Genomic DNA, 19,037 nt, shown 5'->3' with positions numbered 1-19,037 from the left:
TTTATTCTCCCCTCTACCATTACATAGAAAAAACTGGCACGGGGGGGGGGGGGGGGGGGCGCGGCTGGAAATGAGCAGCTCCAGTCTTTGCCCCATATCGTCCTTTCTCCTCTCCCGTCCTTGTTTGCTCTGGTGTTTTTTTCCGGGTCTAGTGTGTGCAATCCTCCCTCCCCCCAAAAACAGTAACTGCTCAAAATGAGGGGTGATTTTATTAGAATCCAGGGATCTCAGCTTTGGGCAGCAGCCGAGGGCAGCTTCACGTAACTCTTCATAGGGGGCAGTGGCCGAATCTTGCGGCCAGCCCAGCCCCCCTTGCGGTGCCATAGCCCGCTGGAAGGCCTCTTGCCTAGCCAGCGGTTCCGCCCAGCCTTGCCGATGACCCGTTTGTTATGATCAACGTTGGATACCCGGCCAACTGTTGCCATGCACGTTTCCAGAACCTGACAGAGAAAACAGATAGAGGAGAATGCATCGTGGGGAAAGAGCCTGACATTGTTGACTGCATGACTCTGAGGCTTCTTACACTCAATGAGAGAAGGGAGAGGACAGGAGAAAACCACAGCATAATTGAACCTAAGGGCAGGTCCTATGGTAGTTGAAAACAAGAGGCATTGTTCCCTGTCTATTACAGTGTCAAACTGACAGGACATGCCTAGTTACATGGCAGAAAAGGACACACCTAGCTCATGGTAGTTCCCAACATAAAACACCTGGGAACTATCCTGGACAAGAAGGGTACATTCCAAAACTTCCTCCTTTGCTGGTTGGTCCTCCCACCTGTACCCACACACACACACCTGCATCTGTCTCTTGGAAGGCAGCTGGATGATGGCCGTCCCATTCACCTTCCGTAGCAGCACACCACATGTCCCTGGGTAAGGGAGAAGGAGCTTTGCCACCCTCCAAAAAGGAAAAGGTAGGAGCAGATTTACAGGGGGACATACCCCATACCCTGCCCTTGCTTTGCCCTTTAGGAGCAGATACAATGAAGCAGGATGCATGCAATGTTTTAAGTCAAGACACATGCACCTCTCCATTCTCATTTTCCTTGTTTTTCCTTCTTTTTCTCTGCCAGTGGACCACATAAGAGTCCAAGGGTTCAGAGAATTGTGACCTCAGGTACTCTTTGGCCTTCCAAATTGTAAGACCCCCAAGCAGCTCATTTCCTCATACCTGCAGCTCGGATATACTGGGCCCCCCGGCCTGGCTCACTCTCCACGTTGTTGATGAGAGTCCCCACAGGCAAGGCCCCAAGAGGATGTGCATCCCCTTCCCGAGCAGCAACTAAAAGACAGAACTTCATCAGCACCAGACCCCTTGCATCCTTTGAGCCCATACACGTCTGGTGGCTGTCTCTTACCTGCCATTCGGCCTATGTGATCAGAGTTCAGGATTATATCTCCAGCCTGCATGTTTTCTGTGGCAATGATCCAGCGTTTCCGGCTGCCCCCAGCAACCAGAGCTATGTCTGCTGATCTGTTCAGGGTGAGGGACATATGAGCAGATCATCTAGGCAGCCCTATATCTTCTGAAAAGCCACAGAACAGTCATTCAGCTACACTATCATCATCTCACATCCCAAACTTGCCTACAGGGATCATAGCGGACCACGATGACCTTCTCCTCAAAGGGTCCTGGCTTTGCTTCCAGCTCAGGCCGGAACCGCAGAAAATCAATCATGCGATAACGTTGCTTGTGGCCCCCGCCAATACCATGCACTTGGATTCGGCCTGTGGTCAGGAAAGTGCAGAGACATGACCCAGGTCAGATGATCAGTTCCTAGCAGTGGGAACAGGTCCATTCTGGGCAGAGAGCAATGCTTCCCAACATTATGAGATGAGCAGAAAATGACAAAAAATTTGCACAGCAAATGGTAAACGGGGGTGGGGAAACACCTACATGGAACTTGATAAGAACATAATTATAAGATATTGAAATTACATAAAACTTCCAGACAAAATCTCTACAAATTATTGAATGCTAACAGTTTATTGAGTGGTGTAAATAGTGCTCAGCTATTGTAAATTTTTTTTCATTTTTTTTTAAAATTTTTAAAAATAAAATATTTATTTATTTTTGAGGTGGTGGGGGGGGTGGTATATGAGTGTGGGAGGGGCAGAGAGAGCCGGAGACACAGAATCCGAGTAGGCTCCAGGCTCTGTGCTGTTAGCACAGGCCCCAATGCGGGGCTCGAACTCACAAGCCATGAGATCATGACCTGAGCCAAAGTTGGACACTTAACTGACTGAACCACCCAGGCACCCCATAAATTTTTGAAAGGCATGAAGAAAAATATAATTAACTTCATGTACATGTCTGGTTTTCTTTAATTACCTAGAGAGTCTTTAGGAGCACAGACTACCTTCATGTTGCTTTGTGTTATACTCTTTGTTTCTTACACACCTACTACATGCAAAAGGAGTCCAATAAATTTTTGAATAAATAGGCCTAGGATCCTAACATATTTTTCAATACATTCCTCTGCTTTTCAATAAATAGACCTAGGATCCTAACATGTTTTTCCCCTTTAATGCTTAAATCCTTTTTCCCTTGGTCTCACCTGTGTGGTTTCGGCCCCCAGACTTCCTCATCTTCACTGGTGTGATGGTGTACTTGGTACGACTCTTCCAGGACACAAAATTGGCACTAAGGGTCACAGACGTAAGCACTGGGCGGCAGAGGAGCAACAATGAGGAAGAGGGCAGCTGGAGGAGGGTACTGCTTGTCACCTAGAGATAAACAAATCTCTTTACCTTAAAAGGTAACTGAAGAAGCATCGGAGAACCAAGGGTAAAGGAATAGACCAAGTAGCCTACTTCCTTCTAAGAATGTCCCAGACCAGCTGTCCAAAAGCTCCACCCTTCACCCTTGCACAAATACCAGGGTGGAATGTTTATACAGGTGTATGTGTATTGATTATCTCTCATTTGAGGTACTTCTTCAATGGAATATTCTCCCCCTTGGTGCATCTCCTTCCAAATTTGGCTCAAACCTCTCCTTCTGTGGGAAACTCTTCCTTCCCTAAACAACTCCCTTCTCCAAAGCTGGTAACTTTCCCATATCCATGTGCCACCATCAGCACCAATGCCTTTTGCCCCTCTGAATTTATGTTTCTGGGAGTATTTCAGATGTGAATGGAGGGGAAGGGTCATTTCTGTCTTGTTCCCTGCTGTATTCCCAGCATTTCACAGAGTAGGTTGGTTTGGTTTTGATTTTTAGTATACATCTGCCAAACTCTACCATCACCCAGAAAGGGCCAGAGGAACAAGAGTTACAACTTCTCTTTTCTGTGACTCACCAATTGCCCACCAGGAACTTTGAGGATACCTTTACCTTAGCCTCCTAATATTGCTATCTTGCCCTGCATTCTCTGATCTCAGCAATAACTTGTCTTTAATGGTTTAAGAGACCAGGCTTTGAAGCCAGACTGTGTAGCTCCAACAGTTGATGTATGACCTTGGACTGCTGATCAATTTTCTCATACGTAAAATGGTAATGATAATTACCTTATACAGTGGTTGCAAGGAGTTATTTTTGAGAGAGAGGGAGAGTGCGCACAAGCAGGGGAGGGGCAGAGAGAGAGGATCCCAAGCGGGCTCCGCGCTGTCAGCAGCGAGCCCCCATGAGATCACGACCCGAGCCGAATTCGGATGCTTAACAGACTGAGCCACTCAGGCGCCCTAGGAGTTCATTTATTTAAAACATCTATTACTTATGCTTGGCTTATGACTGACACTCAACGTCAGTTATTATTGAAATCTGTACAGTTATCTGTAAGATACTTTCACCTCCAATATCTCGTCCGAGGAATCCCGTGACCCTGTGGAACAGCCACAATTAGAGAAGAGAAAGCTGAGGCTGAGAGTGACTTATCCAACGTCCCAGGCCGGCGTGACTCCTGACCAGACTCGCATTCTCCGTCTCCCATCCCAGGGTGCCCACTCCGGCGGCCCGAATAGGAACAGCCTCATTCCGAGATTGGGTGGATTACCTGGGCGGCCGGGAGCAGGCTCGAGCTAAGGGTGGCGACGGCCGGGGGCGTCAGGCTCAGTGAGCCCATAGCGCGAGTCAGTACCCTTAGGGCCATGACGATAGCCAAGCTCCGCGGGGTTCAGCACACCACCATTTCTTTTAGCCAGGCCGCCTGGCGCCTTTAGATGACGCTAACAAATCCCTGTGCCGTCGCTCTCATGACGTAATGAGGTGGGCAGACAACCCGAGACCAAGGTGAATACACACCTCCTTTCCTCCATGCGCGTGGTCGAAGCCAATCCACGGGCGACCCTTAGGTCGCGTGACTGAGAAGCCCGCTCCGCCCCCGGGAGCCGTCAAAACAATTACCTCGAGCGGCAGCCATGATGAATTTAAAGGGGCAGTACCGGCAAGGGCGGCAGCCAGACCGACAGACTGCGGGTGAGTCCGTGAGGGTACCTCCGGGACTGAGGCTTGAGGTCCCGCTACTTCTTTTCCGCACTCCACGACAGATGAACAACCCCCCACCAGCAGATCTCACACAAGTCCAGACAGACTGAAAAACTCCGCCCCCCCGCGATTCTTCCCGCCCCTCGGCGTCCAGACAGACAGACAGACGGCCTGCCCCGCCCCCTGCTCTACCGACGGACTCATCGACCTCGGGATTCTCAGGTCCCTTGGGTCCTCGCTCGTGACGCGGACCTCCGCCGCCCACCCGCACCTCTCCCCCGCGCCCCCGCCCATCTCATTCTGTCCCCACCCTGGGCCCCAGGGCAGGTCGACAGGCTGGGTCACTTCTCCGACCGCTTTCCCAGGCGGGGAGATCAACTCCCAGCGCAGTGTTTCCCTGTAACCCTGCAGCCGCTCTGTAGACCTGCCATTCTTCCCTGCATCATCAGGCGTCTGAGAGGCACCCTAAGGTGACTTCTCTCAGAGCCTGTTAGTAGGTGGTCATGACAGAGACAAAGCCATGAAAGTGAATGGGTCAGGAGTGACCAGGTCTTTCTCCTCACCCTTTCCCAGACACGCCCCTTGCCGCAGATCTCAGATCAAGTCTCACTCCCTTCTTGGGAGAAAATAGCTCCCCAGGCCTAGGGTGGGACGTTGGCTCCGGGAAGGAAGAGGGACACACTGGTCGCCTTTGAAGGCCTTTAGGTAGAGAGAGGGAGGGTGCTTGCCCTGAGTAGGGCTCTGTGCCAGGTCCTCTGGGTGGCTGTGAGGTGGTGAGAGAAGGGGTGGGAACGCTGGACTTCTGGACTTTGGGCAGGGCAGATCCTTGTGAGTCCCTGGCTACTGAAAGAGTTTCTTCCGGGCTCTGGCCTGAGCGCCACAGCCGAGGGTTCTGCTCTGTGTACCTACCGGTAAGAGGACTTCAAAGATGAGAAACAAGGCTCTTTTGAGGAAGTAGGAAAAGAGCCTGACACCTGGAGGGTGGGAAGTATGGGCTGACGGCCTAGTGGGGAGAGGCAGAGTTTACCGGGTTTGGAGATGCTGGCCTTAGCTCTGTGGGTGGCGCAGTCTGAAGACCTGGAGCTTTCTGGGCCCCTCTCATCTGGGTCGTGCAATGAAGGTGCCTTTTTTCCTTCTTCTCTCTCTTCCCTGTAACTTTGAAACCTGTATGGTTTCTATTTTTTGAAACCTCTGCACCATTTTCTTTATATCTCCTGTTTGCTTTAACCCTGTTTCCTTTGCAGCTTTCTCCAGACACCCTCTGTGTTTCCTATAATGCGTTCTCCCATCTGATTCCTTTTCCTATTCCTGACCCAAGCTCTCTCTCCAACAACACTTCCTATTCTCTTCCTAATTTCTAAATCTGTTTGCTAGTTGTCAGTACTTTTGTTCCTTCCATTGTCTTTCTTTGTTCAAATCGATTCCTCTCCCTCTCTCTTTCCCTTAGCTTTGTGTTTAGTGTTGTAGGCTCCTTTCCCACTGATCACTCTCTCTCCAATTAAACCAGAAGGTCACCCATACTCTCTCTTGTCTCTTCCCTCTAACCAAGGTACTCAGCCTCTCTTTCTCATCTTTACCCCCAATGAGCTCTGTTGTTTCTCCTCAGCCCAGGCAAGGTCTCCGTGGCCAAGATGTCAGGCCTGGTGTTGGGGCAGCGGGATGAGCCTGCAGGGCACAGGCTCAGCCAGGAGGAGATCCTGGGAAGTACCCGGCTGGTGAGCCAAGGGCTGGAGGCCCTACACAGTGAACATCAGGCTGTCCTGCAAAGTCTGTCCCATACCATCGAGTGTCTGCAGCAAGGAGGCCATGAAGAAGGGCTGGTGCATGAGAAGGCTCGGCAGCTGCGACGTTCCATGGAGAACATCGAGCTGGGGCTGAGTGAGGCCCAGGTGAGAGGGAGGAGGTGGTGCAAGTGGCTTTGGGGTCTGATTGGAGTTTTGGGGTCATTTAGGATCTCCTTGTCCTAGATGTTTGCCTTCATTCATTCAGTAAACATGTATTAAGTCCCTTCTTTGTGCCGGGCACAAGTCTTCTGGGCACTGGAGACACATCACTGAACTCAACAGTCAAAAATCTTTGCCATCTCAGAGCTTACATTCTAGCTGGGGGAGGCAGACAATACACAAATAAGTAAATCATTCTGTATGTCAGAGTGATAATTGCTAAGAAAGAAGGGTAAGAATAAAACAGAGAAGAGGGTTGGGGGATATGGAGAGAAGATACACCTTTAGATAGCATGGTCAAAGAAAGCCTTCCTGAAAAGGTGGCATGTGAGCAAAGATTTGAAGATGAGGGAATGAGTCCTACAATAAATGGGGGAAAATCATCTTAAGCAGAGTGGACAGTACGTACAAAGGTCCTGAACTGGAGCCTTCTCGACAAGTTCAATGAGGGACCAGCGTGGCTGCAGGAGAGTGGATGAGGTGAAGCAAAATAGAAATTGAAGTACAAGAGGTAGAATGGTTGGGAGAGAAAGGGACAGATCATGTGAAACTTGAAGGTCATCATAGGACTTTGTTTTTACTCTGAATGAGATGAAAGCTATTGGAATATATTGAGCAGAGGAGTGATGTGGTCTAGCTTAACATTTTTTTTATAACTTTATTATTTATTTATTTATTTATTTTTAAATTTATTTTGAGAGAGAGAGAGAGAGAGAGAGAGAGCATGCAAGTAGGGAAGGGGCAGAGAGAATGAGAGAGAGAGAGAGAGAGAGAGAGAGAGAGAGAGAGAGAGAATCCCAAGCAGGCTCTGCACCACTAGGGCAGAGCCTCATATGGGACTTGAACTCATGAACTGTGAGATCATGACCCGAGTTGAAGTTGGACGCTTAACCGACTGAGCCACCCAAGTGTCCCAAGTCTAGCTTAACATTTAAAAGGTTCGGCTTGGGGCACCTGGGTGGTTCAGTCAGTTAAGCATTGACTCTTGATTTCAGGTCATGATCTCATGGTTTGTGAGATCTCCACTATCAACGCGGAGACTATTTGGGAAATTCTCTCTCTGTCTCTCTCCCTCTCTCAAAATAAAATAAAGCAACATTAAAAAAAAATAAAAGGATCATCTGGCTGCTGGGTTGAGAACAGAGCCTAAGTGAAAAGGGCAGAAACAGAGGCTTGTGAGGAGGCTATTGTAGTCATCCAGATGGGAACTGATGGTGGCCTGGCCCAGGGTGGTGGCTATGGAGCTGGTGAGAGATTGGATTCAGGGTATATTTTGAGGGTAGAGCTATTGCTACTCAATCCCGCCTCCTGGCTCCTGCCAGTTTTGCTGCCTCCCAGTAGGCTCCCCTTCCACTTATCCCCGACATTCCGATCCAGAGTCGGCACTTACAGGATGTGCCCATCTAGGTGATGCTGGCTTTGGCCAGCCACCTGAGCACAGTGGAGTCGGAGAAGCAGAAACTGCGGGCTCAGGTACGGCGGCTGTGTCAGGAGAACCAGTGGCTCCGGGACGAGCTGGCGGGCACCCAGCAGCGGCTGCAGCGTAGCGAACAGGCTGTGGCTCAGCTGGAGGAGGAAAAGAAGCACCTGGAGTTCCTGGGGCAGCTGCGACAGTATGACGAGGATGGGCACACCGCGGTAAGCATGCACAGGCAAGGCTGGCTTCGGGGCAGACAGCTGGGAGTCACTATGGACCTGGGGGCGGTTGTTCCATCTGGTGTAGGGGCCAGCAGTGCTGCACAGCCTGCCCCCACCTGGCAGGATGCAGGTCCTGACACCAACTCCAGACAACAGCAAGGTGGAAACAGTATTCACTCATTCAATCGACATTTAATTACATGACAGCTATGTATGCCAGGCACTGTGTGCTCTGCTGGGGGTGCAGCAGTGAAGAAGGCAGACAGAGTTCTTGCTCTCACAGTTACAGGTTTGGGATGGGGGAAAGGCAGATAAGCACCTGGACAATTCCAATCCAGAATCCTAAGTGCTACAATGAGGGAAAGCATAGCAGAGTCAAGGAAGACCCTCCTAAAATTTGCTCTCAAAATGTGTGAAATTTAACCCTCACTCAACAGTCATTTATTTATCCTTCTGCCTTAGGCAGTGTGAGAGGATGTGTGTAAGGGAGATGTAAAGAACTATAAAAGAGGGGCACCTGGGTGGCTTAGTGGTGGTTAAGTGTCTGGCTTCAGCTCAGGTCATGATCTCAAGGTTCATGAGTTCAAGCCCCACATTGAGCTCTCTGAGGTTAGTGCAGAGCCTGCTTCAGATCCTCTGTTTCGCTCTCTCTCTGTGCCACCCCTCCACCCCACCACACTCTCTCTTTCTCAAAAATAGACAAACATTAATAATTTTTTTAAAATTTATGTTTATTTATTTTTGAAGGAGAGAGAGAGAGACAGCACGAACGGGGGAGGGGCAGAGAGAGAGGGAGACACAGAATCCAAAGTCCGAAGCAGGCTCCAGGCTCTGAGCCATCAGTACAGACCCTGATGCAGGGCTTGAACTCACGAGCTGTAAGATGATGACCTGAGCCGAAGTTGCACGCTTAACCAACTGAGCCACCCAGGCGCCCCTAAATAAACACTTTTTTAAAAAAGATTGGAAAAAAAAGAACTATAAGAGAGAGTTCTGCCTTCTCAAGCCTATAATATAGCTGTAGGGTCAAGGCTTACACATGAGAACACATATGTGACAACATAAAGGAGCAAATGCTCAGTGCTGGGTGAATGGTTGTCAGTATGGGAAGAATTCTAAGATTGGTTTGTGGGGGCTGGAATGGCCTGAGAAGGATTCACAGATGGGGTACAGGGATGGATAGGTAAGATTAAGGTTGGATTTTTTAGCTGAACAGGTTAGGAGTTGGGCTGGATTTTGATGGATGATGATGAGGGGGAGGGAGGAGCTTTCTAGACTAAGGTTGGGTATGTGTCATATATAAGACTCCAGGACTAGAAAGCTGGCCTGTCCCAGGGAAGTAGGATGATTTGCAAGGGACAGACACATTGGTGAGTCTGGGTGGGAGGGTTGGAGGTGTTTGTACAAGGCTAACATGCCTGGTGGGGCAAAGCAAATTTGCCCATGTCGAAGTAGGTGAGACACTGAGGGTTGAGCACTAAGTCCAGAGTGAGTGGTAGCAGTTGAAGGGCACAAGGCTGAGCTCGACCCTTTGAGTACGTGTCAATAAGATCAGACACACTCCTTGCCCTCAGGAAAGACAGGACAGACATATAATCAGTGTAAACACACAGGGATCAGCACTGGGCTATAATTACAAGAGTTGAGGAGGAGAGGGGTGGAGGCTAAAGAATGAGGATACTTAGAAAGCTCTTAATGTGAAGGAAGGAGATTTACAGACAAGAGCAGTATGAGATTGGCGGACAGATGCTGGCCTTCCCAGGGGCAGAGACATGAACAAGGGTCTTCTCACCTGTCAGTGATTTCATGGGTTAGAGAGGCCCTGAAGAGGCTGCTTGGGGATATCTTGGCCTAGACATGTTGCTTCTTCCCTTCCAGGAAGAGAAGGAGGGTGATGCCACCAAGGATTCCCTGGATGATCTCTTCCCCAATGAGGAGGAAGAAGACCCCAGCAATGGCTGTGAGTCTGCCTCTGGAGCTGGAGGGTGAAGGGGGGCAGCAGAGGGCTGGTCCCAGCTGTGGCCTGCCTTGCATACAGGATGCTCACCTTCCAGAAATAGGTTCTGCACTTTCCCTGGATATAGGGCAGGGACTGGGCTAGTGCTTTGATTTCCTCAGCCTCCCCATTATTCATCAACACTTAAACACTTCATGTGTACTGGGCACTATGGTAGGCACTAGGGATACCAAGTTGAGAGTGATGAAGTTCTCGCCAGTAAGGAGCTCATAGTCGAATGGCATAATGACCCTGGAGTCATGGAAGAGCATGAACTCCTCAAGGGAAAGAACCAGGTCTTATTTTTGTATCCCTGACACAGCCCCTGGCTTATCCTGGTTGAGTAAGTTTTTTCGAATGAATGAATTAGTGGGTGAACAAGTTGGTTTGTGAGGGGCCCAGGTAGAAGGGAGTGGGCAAAGGAATAGCAGGTTGAGGTGGGTCTTAGGGAAAGGCCTGGTGAGGGGTGGGCACAGGCACGCAACAAGACATGGAGAGGACAGACGGCAAAGGGGAGAAGAAGAGTGCCCTGAGGAAGTCTCCTGTTCAATGTCTGCGATGGTTAGTGTCCCGTGGCCAGGGTGCCCAGCACAGCGGATACGAGATCCCGGCGAGGTTACGGACACTGCACAACTTGGTGATCCAGTATGCTGCCCAGGGTCGCTATGAGGTGGCTGTGCCTCTCTGCAAGCAGGCACTGGAGGACTTGGAGCGCACATCTGGCCGCGGCCACCCTGATGTCGCGACCATGCTCAACATCCTTGCTTTGGTGTATCGGTGAGTCCTGGCCTCTTCCTCTCCCAAATCAGCCTCCAGATTCCCACGTTGAGCCACCTTTGGCTCCCATTCCTCCTCTCCACAGGGTACCTCTTCTCACTGCTGGGTCTCCTAAGTGACCCAGTAGGGGCCTTCTCTTGCACCAGCACTCTTGTTCTTTCTGTACCTGAGCCCTTGACCTCAGAGACACTCATCTCTCAGGCTCTTTGCTTCTCCATTCTCTCCTTTGGGGAGGGTCTCTTTCCCTCTTTTTCCATCTCTTGCATCCTATAACTTGTCTCCACTTGGTGTGGCAGTGTTCTGCATCCAAGGATAGGTGTGTTGGTGAGCTCTCGCTGCTTACCCCAGGCTTCCTGTCTCCTCATGGGGGCCCCAATCCCTAAATGTACCTCCGTATTCCTAAAGGGAAGGAAGGAAGAAGATGGCTTGGGTCAGAGTTCGGGGTAACCCCTTGTTACTTCTCTCCTCTTCCAGGGACCAGAATAAGTATAAGGAAGCTGCCCACCTGCTGAATGATGCCCTCAGCATCCGGGAGAGCACCCTGGGCCGGGACCACCCTGCAGTCAGTATTCCTTGTCCTCCTTGCTCCATGCTATTTTGGCTTCCCTTAGTTTGTTTATCTGCTGCCCTCAGCCCACTCACTAGGGGTGCTCAGGGTAGAGGCATGAGGGCTCCATTCTTCCAGGACTCTCTGCTAAGGCCAGTGGTTCTCAACTCTCTGAGACCCAATGACTTGATCTTTTTTTTTTTTTTAATTTTTTTTAATGTTTATTTATTTTTGAGAGAGTGAGACAGAGCGTGAGCAGGGGGAGGGGCAGAGAGAGGGGGAGATACCGAATCGGAAGCAGACTCCAGGCTCTGAGCCATCAGCACAGAGCCTGACGTGGGGCTCGAACCACAAACTGTGAGATCATGACCTGAGCCAAAGTCAGATGCTCAACAGACTGAGCCACCCAGGCACCCCCCAATGACTCCATCTTATAACAAGTATTTTCCTGAAGCATAATTCATAGATGCTATAACTGACCTACACATACAATTCCAAAAAGTATTGAGTGAGATTGGGCCACATAGGGCTCTATGCGGAGCCTGCTTGGGATTCTCCCTTTCTCTCTCTCTGTCCCTCTCCCACATGTGCACACGTGCTCTTTCTCTCTCTCAAAAGAAATAAATAAACTTAAAAAAAAATGGAATGAGGAAAGTAACTTACAATAAAATAATATATAGTATACGTCACAATGAAATGAAAATGTAACATGGTAACAGTTTTACTGAGTACAACCATGCAAGAAAACATACTATATGATTTACCTATAACTAATATAATGTATAACTTTAGATTTAGAAAAAGTATAAGACCAGTAAGACATTTTATATAAGAAGTACTAAAAAAATGACAGAGCAGGGGTGCCTGGCTGGCTCAGTCAGAAAAGCATGCAACTCTTGATCTTGAGGCCTATGCCCCACATTGGGTGTAGAGATTACTAAAAACATAGATAAATAAAATTTTTTAAAAAATGACAGAGCAGAAGTATTGATGGGTACGAGACTAAGATCCAGTGTTAGACTAACAACAGGCCAGATTTATTCGTACATGATAAGAAAAAGAGAGAAATAACCTTAAGTAGGGATAACATGCCAAGACAAATGATCAATTGTAACAGTGGAGAAAATGAGAAGGTATTTTTGCAAATGCGCTGTGTGAAAATAATTGCCTATGTTACAACATGTGATAGGCACAGATGATGTCACTCGGAAAACATAGCTCCTATCTTGATATCTCGCTAAGTGTCAACAGCTTACAGCGTTTGACTGTCTGGGAGGACATTCCAAAGTTAACAGAGCTGTCCCACATGCGCTGAACATCCTTGGCTTCCCACAGATAATAGTGCCCCCAATCTTTATGGCAACCAAAAACCCTACAAAACCTCACCTACAGAAATATCTAAAAATCCCCCTAGAGGGCGATACCACTCCCAGAGAGGACCTCAGAACCTCCAGTTCAGTTGCTTCTCCCCGCTGTCGCCTCTGGCTAGGAGACAGCAGAGTCCAATTCTCTTGGGAGTTGTGCAGTGTGGGGCCCTGTTGTGCGGGAGGAGGAGGAACTCCAATGTTCCAGGTCCCTGAAAGCACCGATGCTGAGAGGACGGGCCTGTCTTCCTAGGTGGCTGCCACACTCAACAATCTGGCTGTGCTCTATGGCAAGAGGGGCAAATACAAGGAGGCAGAGCCACTGTGCCAACGTGCACTGGAGATTCGAGAAAAGGTGCCTGTGCTCGCTCACTGTTCCCTGCTGGGGTGACCCTTCCTCCATCATCTCTCTTCCAGATTACCCTCCTCAGTCACTTCTTTTCTCAACCCCCCATCTCTGCCTCTTCCCTCCTGTCATTTCCTCTCCCTTGTTCCCCAGGTAGGCATGTGCACACACGATTATACGCACCCCCCCCCCCACAGTCATTAGCCATCTTTCACTCCTTTACTCCCCTCCAGGTCCTAGGCACTGACCACCCAGATGTGGCAAAGCAGCTGAACAACCTGGCCCTGTTGTGCCAAAACCAGGGCAAGTACGAGGCCGTGGAGCGCTATTACCGGCGGGCACTGGCCATCTATGAGGGGCAGCTGGGGCCGGACAACCCTAATGTAGCCCGGACCAAGAACAACCTGGTGAGGGAGGAAGGGATGAAGTCCTTGGAGAGCGGGGAAGGGAGAGCACCATACTGTGGTACACGAACCTTGTCATCTTTGTGTGTCTGGGGCTGACTTTGGGCTGAGGGATCTGCCTCATTCCAGTGGGAAGGCGAAGTCCCCTAACCTCCTGGGAGTGGAATGAGAACACCCTTGACCCTGCAGCTAGAAAAGGAAGTGTGAAGAGGATCTCTGGGGAAGGTCATAAAGAGACCAAGAAGTGGAAATCCCTGAGCCCTGCTGAGACTTTGTCTCTGTCCTGTGTTTCTGCCTTTCTGCCTGCAGGCTTCCTGTTACTTGAAACAGGGCAAATATGCTGAGGCTGAGACGCTCTACAAAGAGATCCTGACCCGGGCCCACCTGCAGGAGTTTGGGTCTGTGGACGGTGAGTGGTTGGCCCCGGGGAGAGGGGGAGCTGAAGGGTGGAAAAGAAATGCAGACCACAGGTGGGGGGTTAGGCCCTAGTGGTTCCCAGGCAGAGCCAAACCCCTTTAGTCCAGCTTTAGTCCAACTGCTGGGTGTCTGGGTCCTGGCTCCCCCCATACTGTCTAGCTCTGTTCTCTAACCTTACCACTCCATCCTGTGTACCCCTAGATGACCACAAGCCCATCTGGATGCATGCAGAGGAGCGGGAGGAAATGAGCAAAGTGAGTGCGGGGCCCATCCTGGGGAGCCCGAGGCTGCCAGGGCCTCTGGCTTACTCCTTGCACTAGCCCAGCGCCTGACTTACTTCCCACCTGAGCACCAGCCACAGATGCAGGGTGCCTTCCATCTGGGCAGCCCAGCCTGCACCGAGCTGCGTGCACGCCAGCATCCCTGTGCTTTCATCTCTGGCTTCCCCTCCCCTCTGTTCTGCAGAGCCGGCACCGAGAGGGTGGCACACCCTATACTGAGTATGGAGGCTGGTACAAGGCCTGCAAAGTGAGCAGGTGAGCTGCCACGGAGAAGCTGTCTTGGCCTCTGACACTCTCCATCCGAGACCTGATCCTGGCCTCTGGGGCCTTTTCCCTTCTTCCCTTTGACCTTGCGTTGGCCTTAGCTCTGCCCCTTCTCTCTCTCTCGTTTCTTTTCTGAATCCATCTTTACTTCCTTCCCACAGCCCCACAGTAAACACCACTCTGAGAAACCTAGGAGCTCTGTACAGGCGCCAGGGAAAGCTGGAGGCAGCCGAGACCCTAGAAGAATGTGCCCTGCGCTCCCAGAAACAGGTCAGTGACCAGGAGGGGATAGGGAAGGAGGTCCGGAAGGTAGGCCCTGGGGATGGGGGACCACTGACACTTCTTGTGAATCTCAGAAGATTAGAGGAGAGGCTGAGGAGGAAGCCGAGGAAAGGAAGGTGAGACACTCTGTGACTGTGGTTATTTTTAAGTGTGTTCTCACCCTTTCACCTGCCCTTTATGGTCAGGACTCCAAGTTCGAGGTTCATATCACTAAATGGGACTATTGTGAGGGAAGCTGTGTGGGGCGCCTGGGTGGCTCAGTTGGTTGAGTGTCTAACTCTTGGTTTTGGCTCAGGTCATGATCTCACAGTTCATATGATCGAGCCCTGCGATGGGCTCTGTGTTGACAGCACAGAGTCTGTTTGGGAAAAAAAGCAGACTTAGGGAAAAGAAAAAAAAAGGAAACCATGTCCTTTCACAATTTGAAGAATCTACTGAGGAGGGGCATAGGTGGTGTGAGTGAGGGAGTTGAGGTTGAGGGGACCCCAAAGTCAGAGTTTCTCAAATTGTGGGTTGTGACCCATTAGTGTGTTTTAAAAAAAAAATTTTTTAGTGTTTATTTTTGAGAATGAGAGAGACAGAGTGCAAGCAGGGGAGGGGCAGAGAGAGAGGGAGACACAGAATCTGAAGCAGGCTCCAGCCTCCAAGCTGTCAGCACAGAGCCCCAGGTGGGGCTTGAACTCACAGAGCGCAAGATCATGACCTGAGCTGATGTCGACCTGAGATCATGACCGACTGAGCCACCCAGGCACCCCTCATTAGTATTTTTTTTCTTTTAAAGTTTATTTATTTATTTTGAGAGAGTGTGGGGGGGGGGAGGAGGGGCAGAAAGAAAAAGAGAATCCCAAGCAGGCTCTGCACTGTCAGCATGGAAACAAATGTGGGGTTTGAACCCATGAACCATGAGATCACGACCCAAGCCAAAATCAAGAGTCACTCAGTCAACTGAGCTACCCAGGTGCCCCTCATTAGTGGGTTTTGAAATCAATTCACTGTGGGCCATAGTTAAAATACATACGTATCTCTATGTAGGAATGCATTGCAAAGAGAAAAGGTGAGTATCTTTCCAGTATGTGTATACTAGGACATCACAAGGGAAAATGTTTTCTTTTTTGGGGCCAATGGTGAAAAAAGTTTGAAAGCCCCATCCTGAGTCGTTAAGGAGTTCAGAGTCCCAGCTCCTTCCTTTTCCTTCCAGGGTACTGACCCTATCAGTCAGACCAAGGTGGCTGAGCTACTTGGGGAAGGTGACAGTGGAAGGACCTCCCAGGAGGGCTCTGGGGGCAGCGTGAAATATGAAGGAGGTGAAGATGCTTCTGTGGCTGTGGAGTGGTCAGGGGTGAGTCTCATTATTGCCCCTTGATTTCTCCTGCTCCCTCCTGCTGGTGGTGGTGAGAGGCTCTGGGCCTGCCCATGTAGGACATGAGCCCACGTTGTCCACATTCAAGTTCAGTTAACCAATCCCTTTCAGGGGTATCTGCAAGCCATCTATGATGAGGCTCTTGTTTTCAATCACTAGGCTTTTGGGGGAGGCGGGATGTGTGCTGAATAAATGGCGGCAGTAGACTCAGAAGCCAGTCTGCACAGGATCTCCTTAGCTTCTGTTCCCCACCCCCTCTCTGCCAGGATGGCAGTGGGACCCTGCAGAGGAGTGGTTCTCTGGGCAAGATCCGGGATGTGCTTCGTAGAAGCAGTGAACTCCTGGTGAGGAAGCTCCAGGGGACTGAGCCTCGGCCCTCCAGGTACACAGAGAGACTGAGATACGGCAAAGCAGGCCAGTAAGCCCTTGCCTCCAGCTCCTCTTGGCCCCTCGTCTCTGGAGAAGTGTCTTGAAGAGAAACATGGAGGAGGTCAATGGGATGGCCATGGAGAAAGAGTTTGGGAAAAATGGGTGCCCCAGTATTCGGGAAAAGTGTCTGAGGAGATGCTGGTTATGGACAACGATAAGAGAGTGTGTATGTGTGTGCGTGGGGGGGTGTCAAATGGTGGGGAGGCAGTGATTTGACATGTGTGGCAGTACCCAAGAGGCCCACAGTGTTAGGCCAAGAGGCCTCAGTTCTTTCTTTTTGCATTGTAGCAGCAACATGAAGCGGGCAGCCTCCTTAAATTATCTGAATCAACCCAGTGCAGCACCCCTCCAGGTGAGAGCAGCACTCGTGAGCATATTGGTGGATAAGCGTGAAAGGGTAGCCGTGGATCAAGGGAGCAGAAGTTAGAGAAGAGGAGAGAATCCTTTGGGGTGAAGACTCCAGCCAGGGAATTGGAGTAGGGCAGATGAGAATCAAGCAGACAGCTTGTAGAGGGTGGTGACCACCAAGGGACAGTTTGGGGCCAGAGATGGCAGCAAATAAATTAATCAGGAAAGGAACAGGAAGTGATGTTCTCTAAACTGGTACTTTGGAATTATTAATAATTCAAGAATGATTTGGGGATACTAATTGCTTTTCCTCCTGCAGCCACCATATTCTTCACCTTGGGGACTCAGTAGCAGATGAGAAGGGAAAAAGAAAAAAGTATTAAATTATCTACATTTGAGACAGCAATAATGACTTTTTTTTTTTTTTTTGAGAGAGAGAGAGAGAGAGAGAGAGAGACAGAGCACAGGTTGGGGAGGAACAGAGAGAGAGGGAGACACAGAATCTGAAGCAGGCTCCAGGCTCCGAGCTGTCAGCACAGAGCCTGACGCGGGGCTCGAACTCACAAGCAGTGAGATCATGACCTGAGCCAAAGTCAGACAGACGCGTAACTGACTGAGCCACTCAGGCGCCCCAATAATGACATTTTCATGGGAAGAGACTATTTGTATCAACACATTCAAAGTATATGCTGATGTGCATGTGGCTCTTCCCAGTGTTTTCTCCAGCAGATTGTGGCCTTCTTGAAAATCCTAGAAAAGGCTAAAAGTAAACAGAGTCACGGAGCTTGGGACTGAGGTTACAGCCTCCGTCCTAGGTCTACAGATACACTGCAGCCATAAAATGGATAGACTCCAGGGGACAGTCTTTGTGAGGCTGAGGTCCCTGGGCTGATGGCATGGTGTTGTCTGTTTCAGGTCTCCCGGGGCCTCAGTGCCAGCACCACCGACCTCTCTTCAAGCAGCTGACATTCAACCCACCCACCAGGTCTGCTGGGTCTCCCCCCAGACAGCCCTCTCAGCATTCCCTATTGCTCCTGGCTCTTCCAGCCCCAAGGTGGGACAGTGAAGGGAGAGCAGTTAACCAGAAGATTGCTGCTGCCCTAGGGTCTTGGCTCCCTCCTCAGGAATCTGCCTCAGGAAGGACCCTCAGGACATCCTCTCCCCGTAGTCCTCTAGAGTAGCTAGCTCTGAGGCCCCCAAGATGCATAAGGAGCAGGTATGCATCTCAGAGATGGAGCCTGCTGCTGGCTTTTCTGTCAGAGGGATGGGGCTGGCCAGCCAGGCTGCCTTGATCTGGCCTCTCTTGTTCCCTCTGCTGCCTCACTTCAGGTCCGTGTATTTCACTTTTCTTAAATAAAAGAATCAGGTAACCATTTTGCCACTTGAGTCCTGACCGAAGAGAGTATGGAGCAAGGGTTGTGTGGGGGCCCTTCACAGAAGGGCAACGGGCAGTGATGGATGGGGCAACACAAGAAGTGTTGATTCTTGGATCTCTCCTCTCTTCTCTTCCCTTGTTTGTATCCTCTCCAGCAGGGCCTGCAGGAAGTCATCTGGGGGATGGGGGAGGAGGCCCACAACCGAAGGAGAAGGTGCTATGGACTGGGTTGTCAGGGACATGTGGTGGCCATGTGGCAGGACCCTGGAGTCCTGGCGCCACTGCTCCGGGCCTGTGAGGCCCTCTGTGGCTGCCCCTCCTCCTCCCAGCTGCTTGGGGGAAGGGAGGTCTAAGCAGGCCTGGGGGGCCCTCCCGAGCCAGAGGGGGATGAAGCACTCACTATCCATCCCCTCTCAGCATATCCTGGAGGCCTGAGCAGCAGCTGGGGCCCATCTTCTAAAGCTTGACTCTTCCTGACCCGCCTCCTACACCCCTTGCTGCTTTCACAACAAAGAAAGAATGTGGGGGTGGTGGCGCTGGGGGTGGGGGGTGCCTGGAACAAGGGCTGCACTGGGCCTCCCCACAGCTGGAGACTTGGCCATGCCCTGCAGCCCAGACTGCCCGGAGATGGACTTGGGATAAATTTGTCAGTTTCACGGCCTTCAGCCAGGCTGAAGCCGAGCCTGTTTGTACCTTTGGGCTCAGATTGGTCCAGAGCCAAACCAGAACCCAGCCATGCACTGGTCCCTCACTTCTTCAGGGGTTCTACAGTATCTCCGGGCTACCTTGCTTGGGGACATCAAAGACACCCTTCTGTTCTAGGTCTTCCTCAGGATTTCTGGTT

At 50.6% G+C, this 19,037-nt stretch overlaps 2 protein-coding genes across 3 annotated transcripts; one reads left to right on the top strand and one right to left on the bottom strand.

Annotated features, from left to right (window-relative positions):
* Window positions 1-192: 192 nt before the first annotated feature.
* Window positions 193-4,202, bottom strand: MRPL2 (mitochondrial ribosomal protein L2). Its single transcript, XM_019457183.2, has 7 exons — window positions 3,992-4,202; window positions 2,561-2,729; window positions 1,589-1,730; window positions 1,361-1,476; window positions 1,174-1,284; window positions 798-871; window positions 193-440 (listed from the first exon to the last, which is right to left on the bottom strand). The coding sequence occupies exons 1-7, from the start codon at window positions 4,085-4,087 to the stop codon at window positions 228-230; spliced, it is 921 nt and encodes a 306-aa protein (XP_019312728.1). The 5' UTR covers window positions 4,088-4,202; the 3' UTR covers window positions 193-227.
* Window positions 4,203-4,317: 115 nt separating this feature from the next.
* On the top strand, window positions 4,318-18,191 carry KLC4 (kinesin light chain 4). 2 transcript variants are annotated; one of them, XM_019457182.2, is made up of 16 exons: window positions 4,318-4,413; window positions 6,029-6,311; window positions 7,773-8,003; window positions 9,882-9,963; window positions 10,566-10,776; window positions 11,251-11,338; window positions 12,941-13,042; window positions 13,267-13,440; window positions 13,747-13,846; window positions 14,056-14,108; window positions 14,320-14,390; window positions 14,561-14,669; window positions 15,880-16,020; window positions 16,308-16,423; window positions 16,759-16,822; window positions 17,734-18,191. In XM_019457182.2, exons 2-16 carry the CDS (start codon window positions 6,054-6,056, stop codon window positions 17,782-17,784), a joined length of 1,851 nt encoding a protein of 616 aa, XP_019312727.1. In that variant the 5' UTR covers window positions 4,318-4,413; window positions 6,029-6,053; the 3' UTR covers window positions 17,785-18,191. The 2 variants fall into 2 exon arrangements, with proteins under 2 accessions (XP_019312727.1, XP_019312724.1); XM_019457179.2 differs by having other exon boundaries at window positions 4,348-5,333.
* The last annotated feature ends 846 nt before the right edge of the window (window positions 18,192-19,037 follow it).

This window comes from Panthera pardus, unplaced genomic scaffold (assembly GCF_024362965.1).
Source record: "Panthera pardus isolate Hobbes unplaced genomic scaffold, ASM2436296v1 HiC_scaffold_17, whole genome shotgun sequence".
NCBI lineage: Eukaryota > Metazoa > Chordata > Mammalia > Carnivora > Felidae > Panthera > Panthera pardus.
Note: the sequence above shows the minus strand (reverse complement) of the source record. Positions and strands in the feature narration are given on the sequence as shown.

Coding starts and splice junctions, on each gene's coding strand:
- MRPL2 (XM_019457183.2), bottom strand. CDS start 4,087: ATGGCCCTAAGGGTACTGACTCGCGCTATGGGCTCACTGAGCCTGACG. Junction 1,731..2,560: donor TGGGGGCCGAAACCACACAG/GTGAGACCAAGG, acceptor TCCTGACCACAG/GCCGAATCCAAGTGCATGGT. Junction 441..797: donor CTTCCAAGAGACAGATGCAG/GTGTGTGTGTGT, acceptor TTTCTCTGTCAG/GTTCTGGAAACGTGCATGGC.
- KLC4 (XM_019457182.2), top strand. CDS start 6,054: ATGTCAGGCCTGGTGTTGGGGCAGCGGGATGAGCCTGCAGGGCACAGG. Junction 8,004..9,881: donor ACGAGGATGGGCACACCGCG/GTAAGCATGCAC, acceptor CTTCCCTTCCAG/GAAGAGAAGGAGGGTGATGC. Junction 14,670..15,879: donor CCCTGCGCTCCCAGAAACAG/GTCAGTGACCAG, acceptor TTTTCCTTCCAG/GGTACTGACCCTATCAGTCA.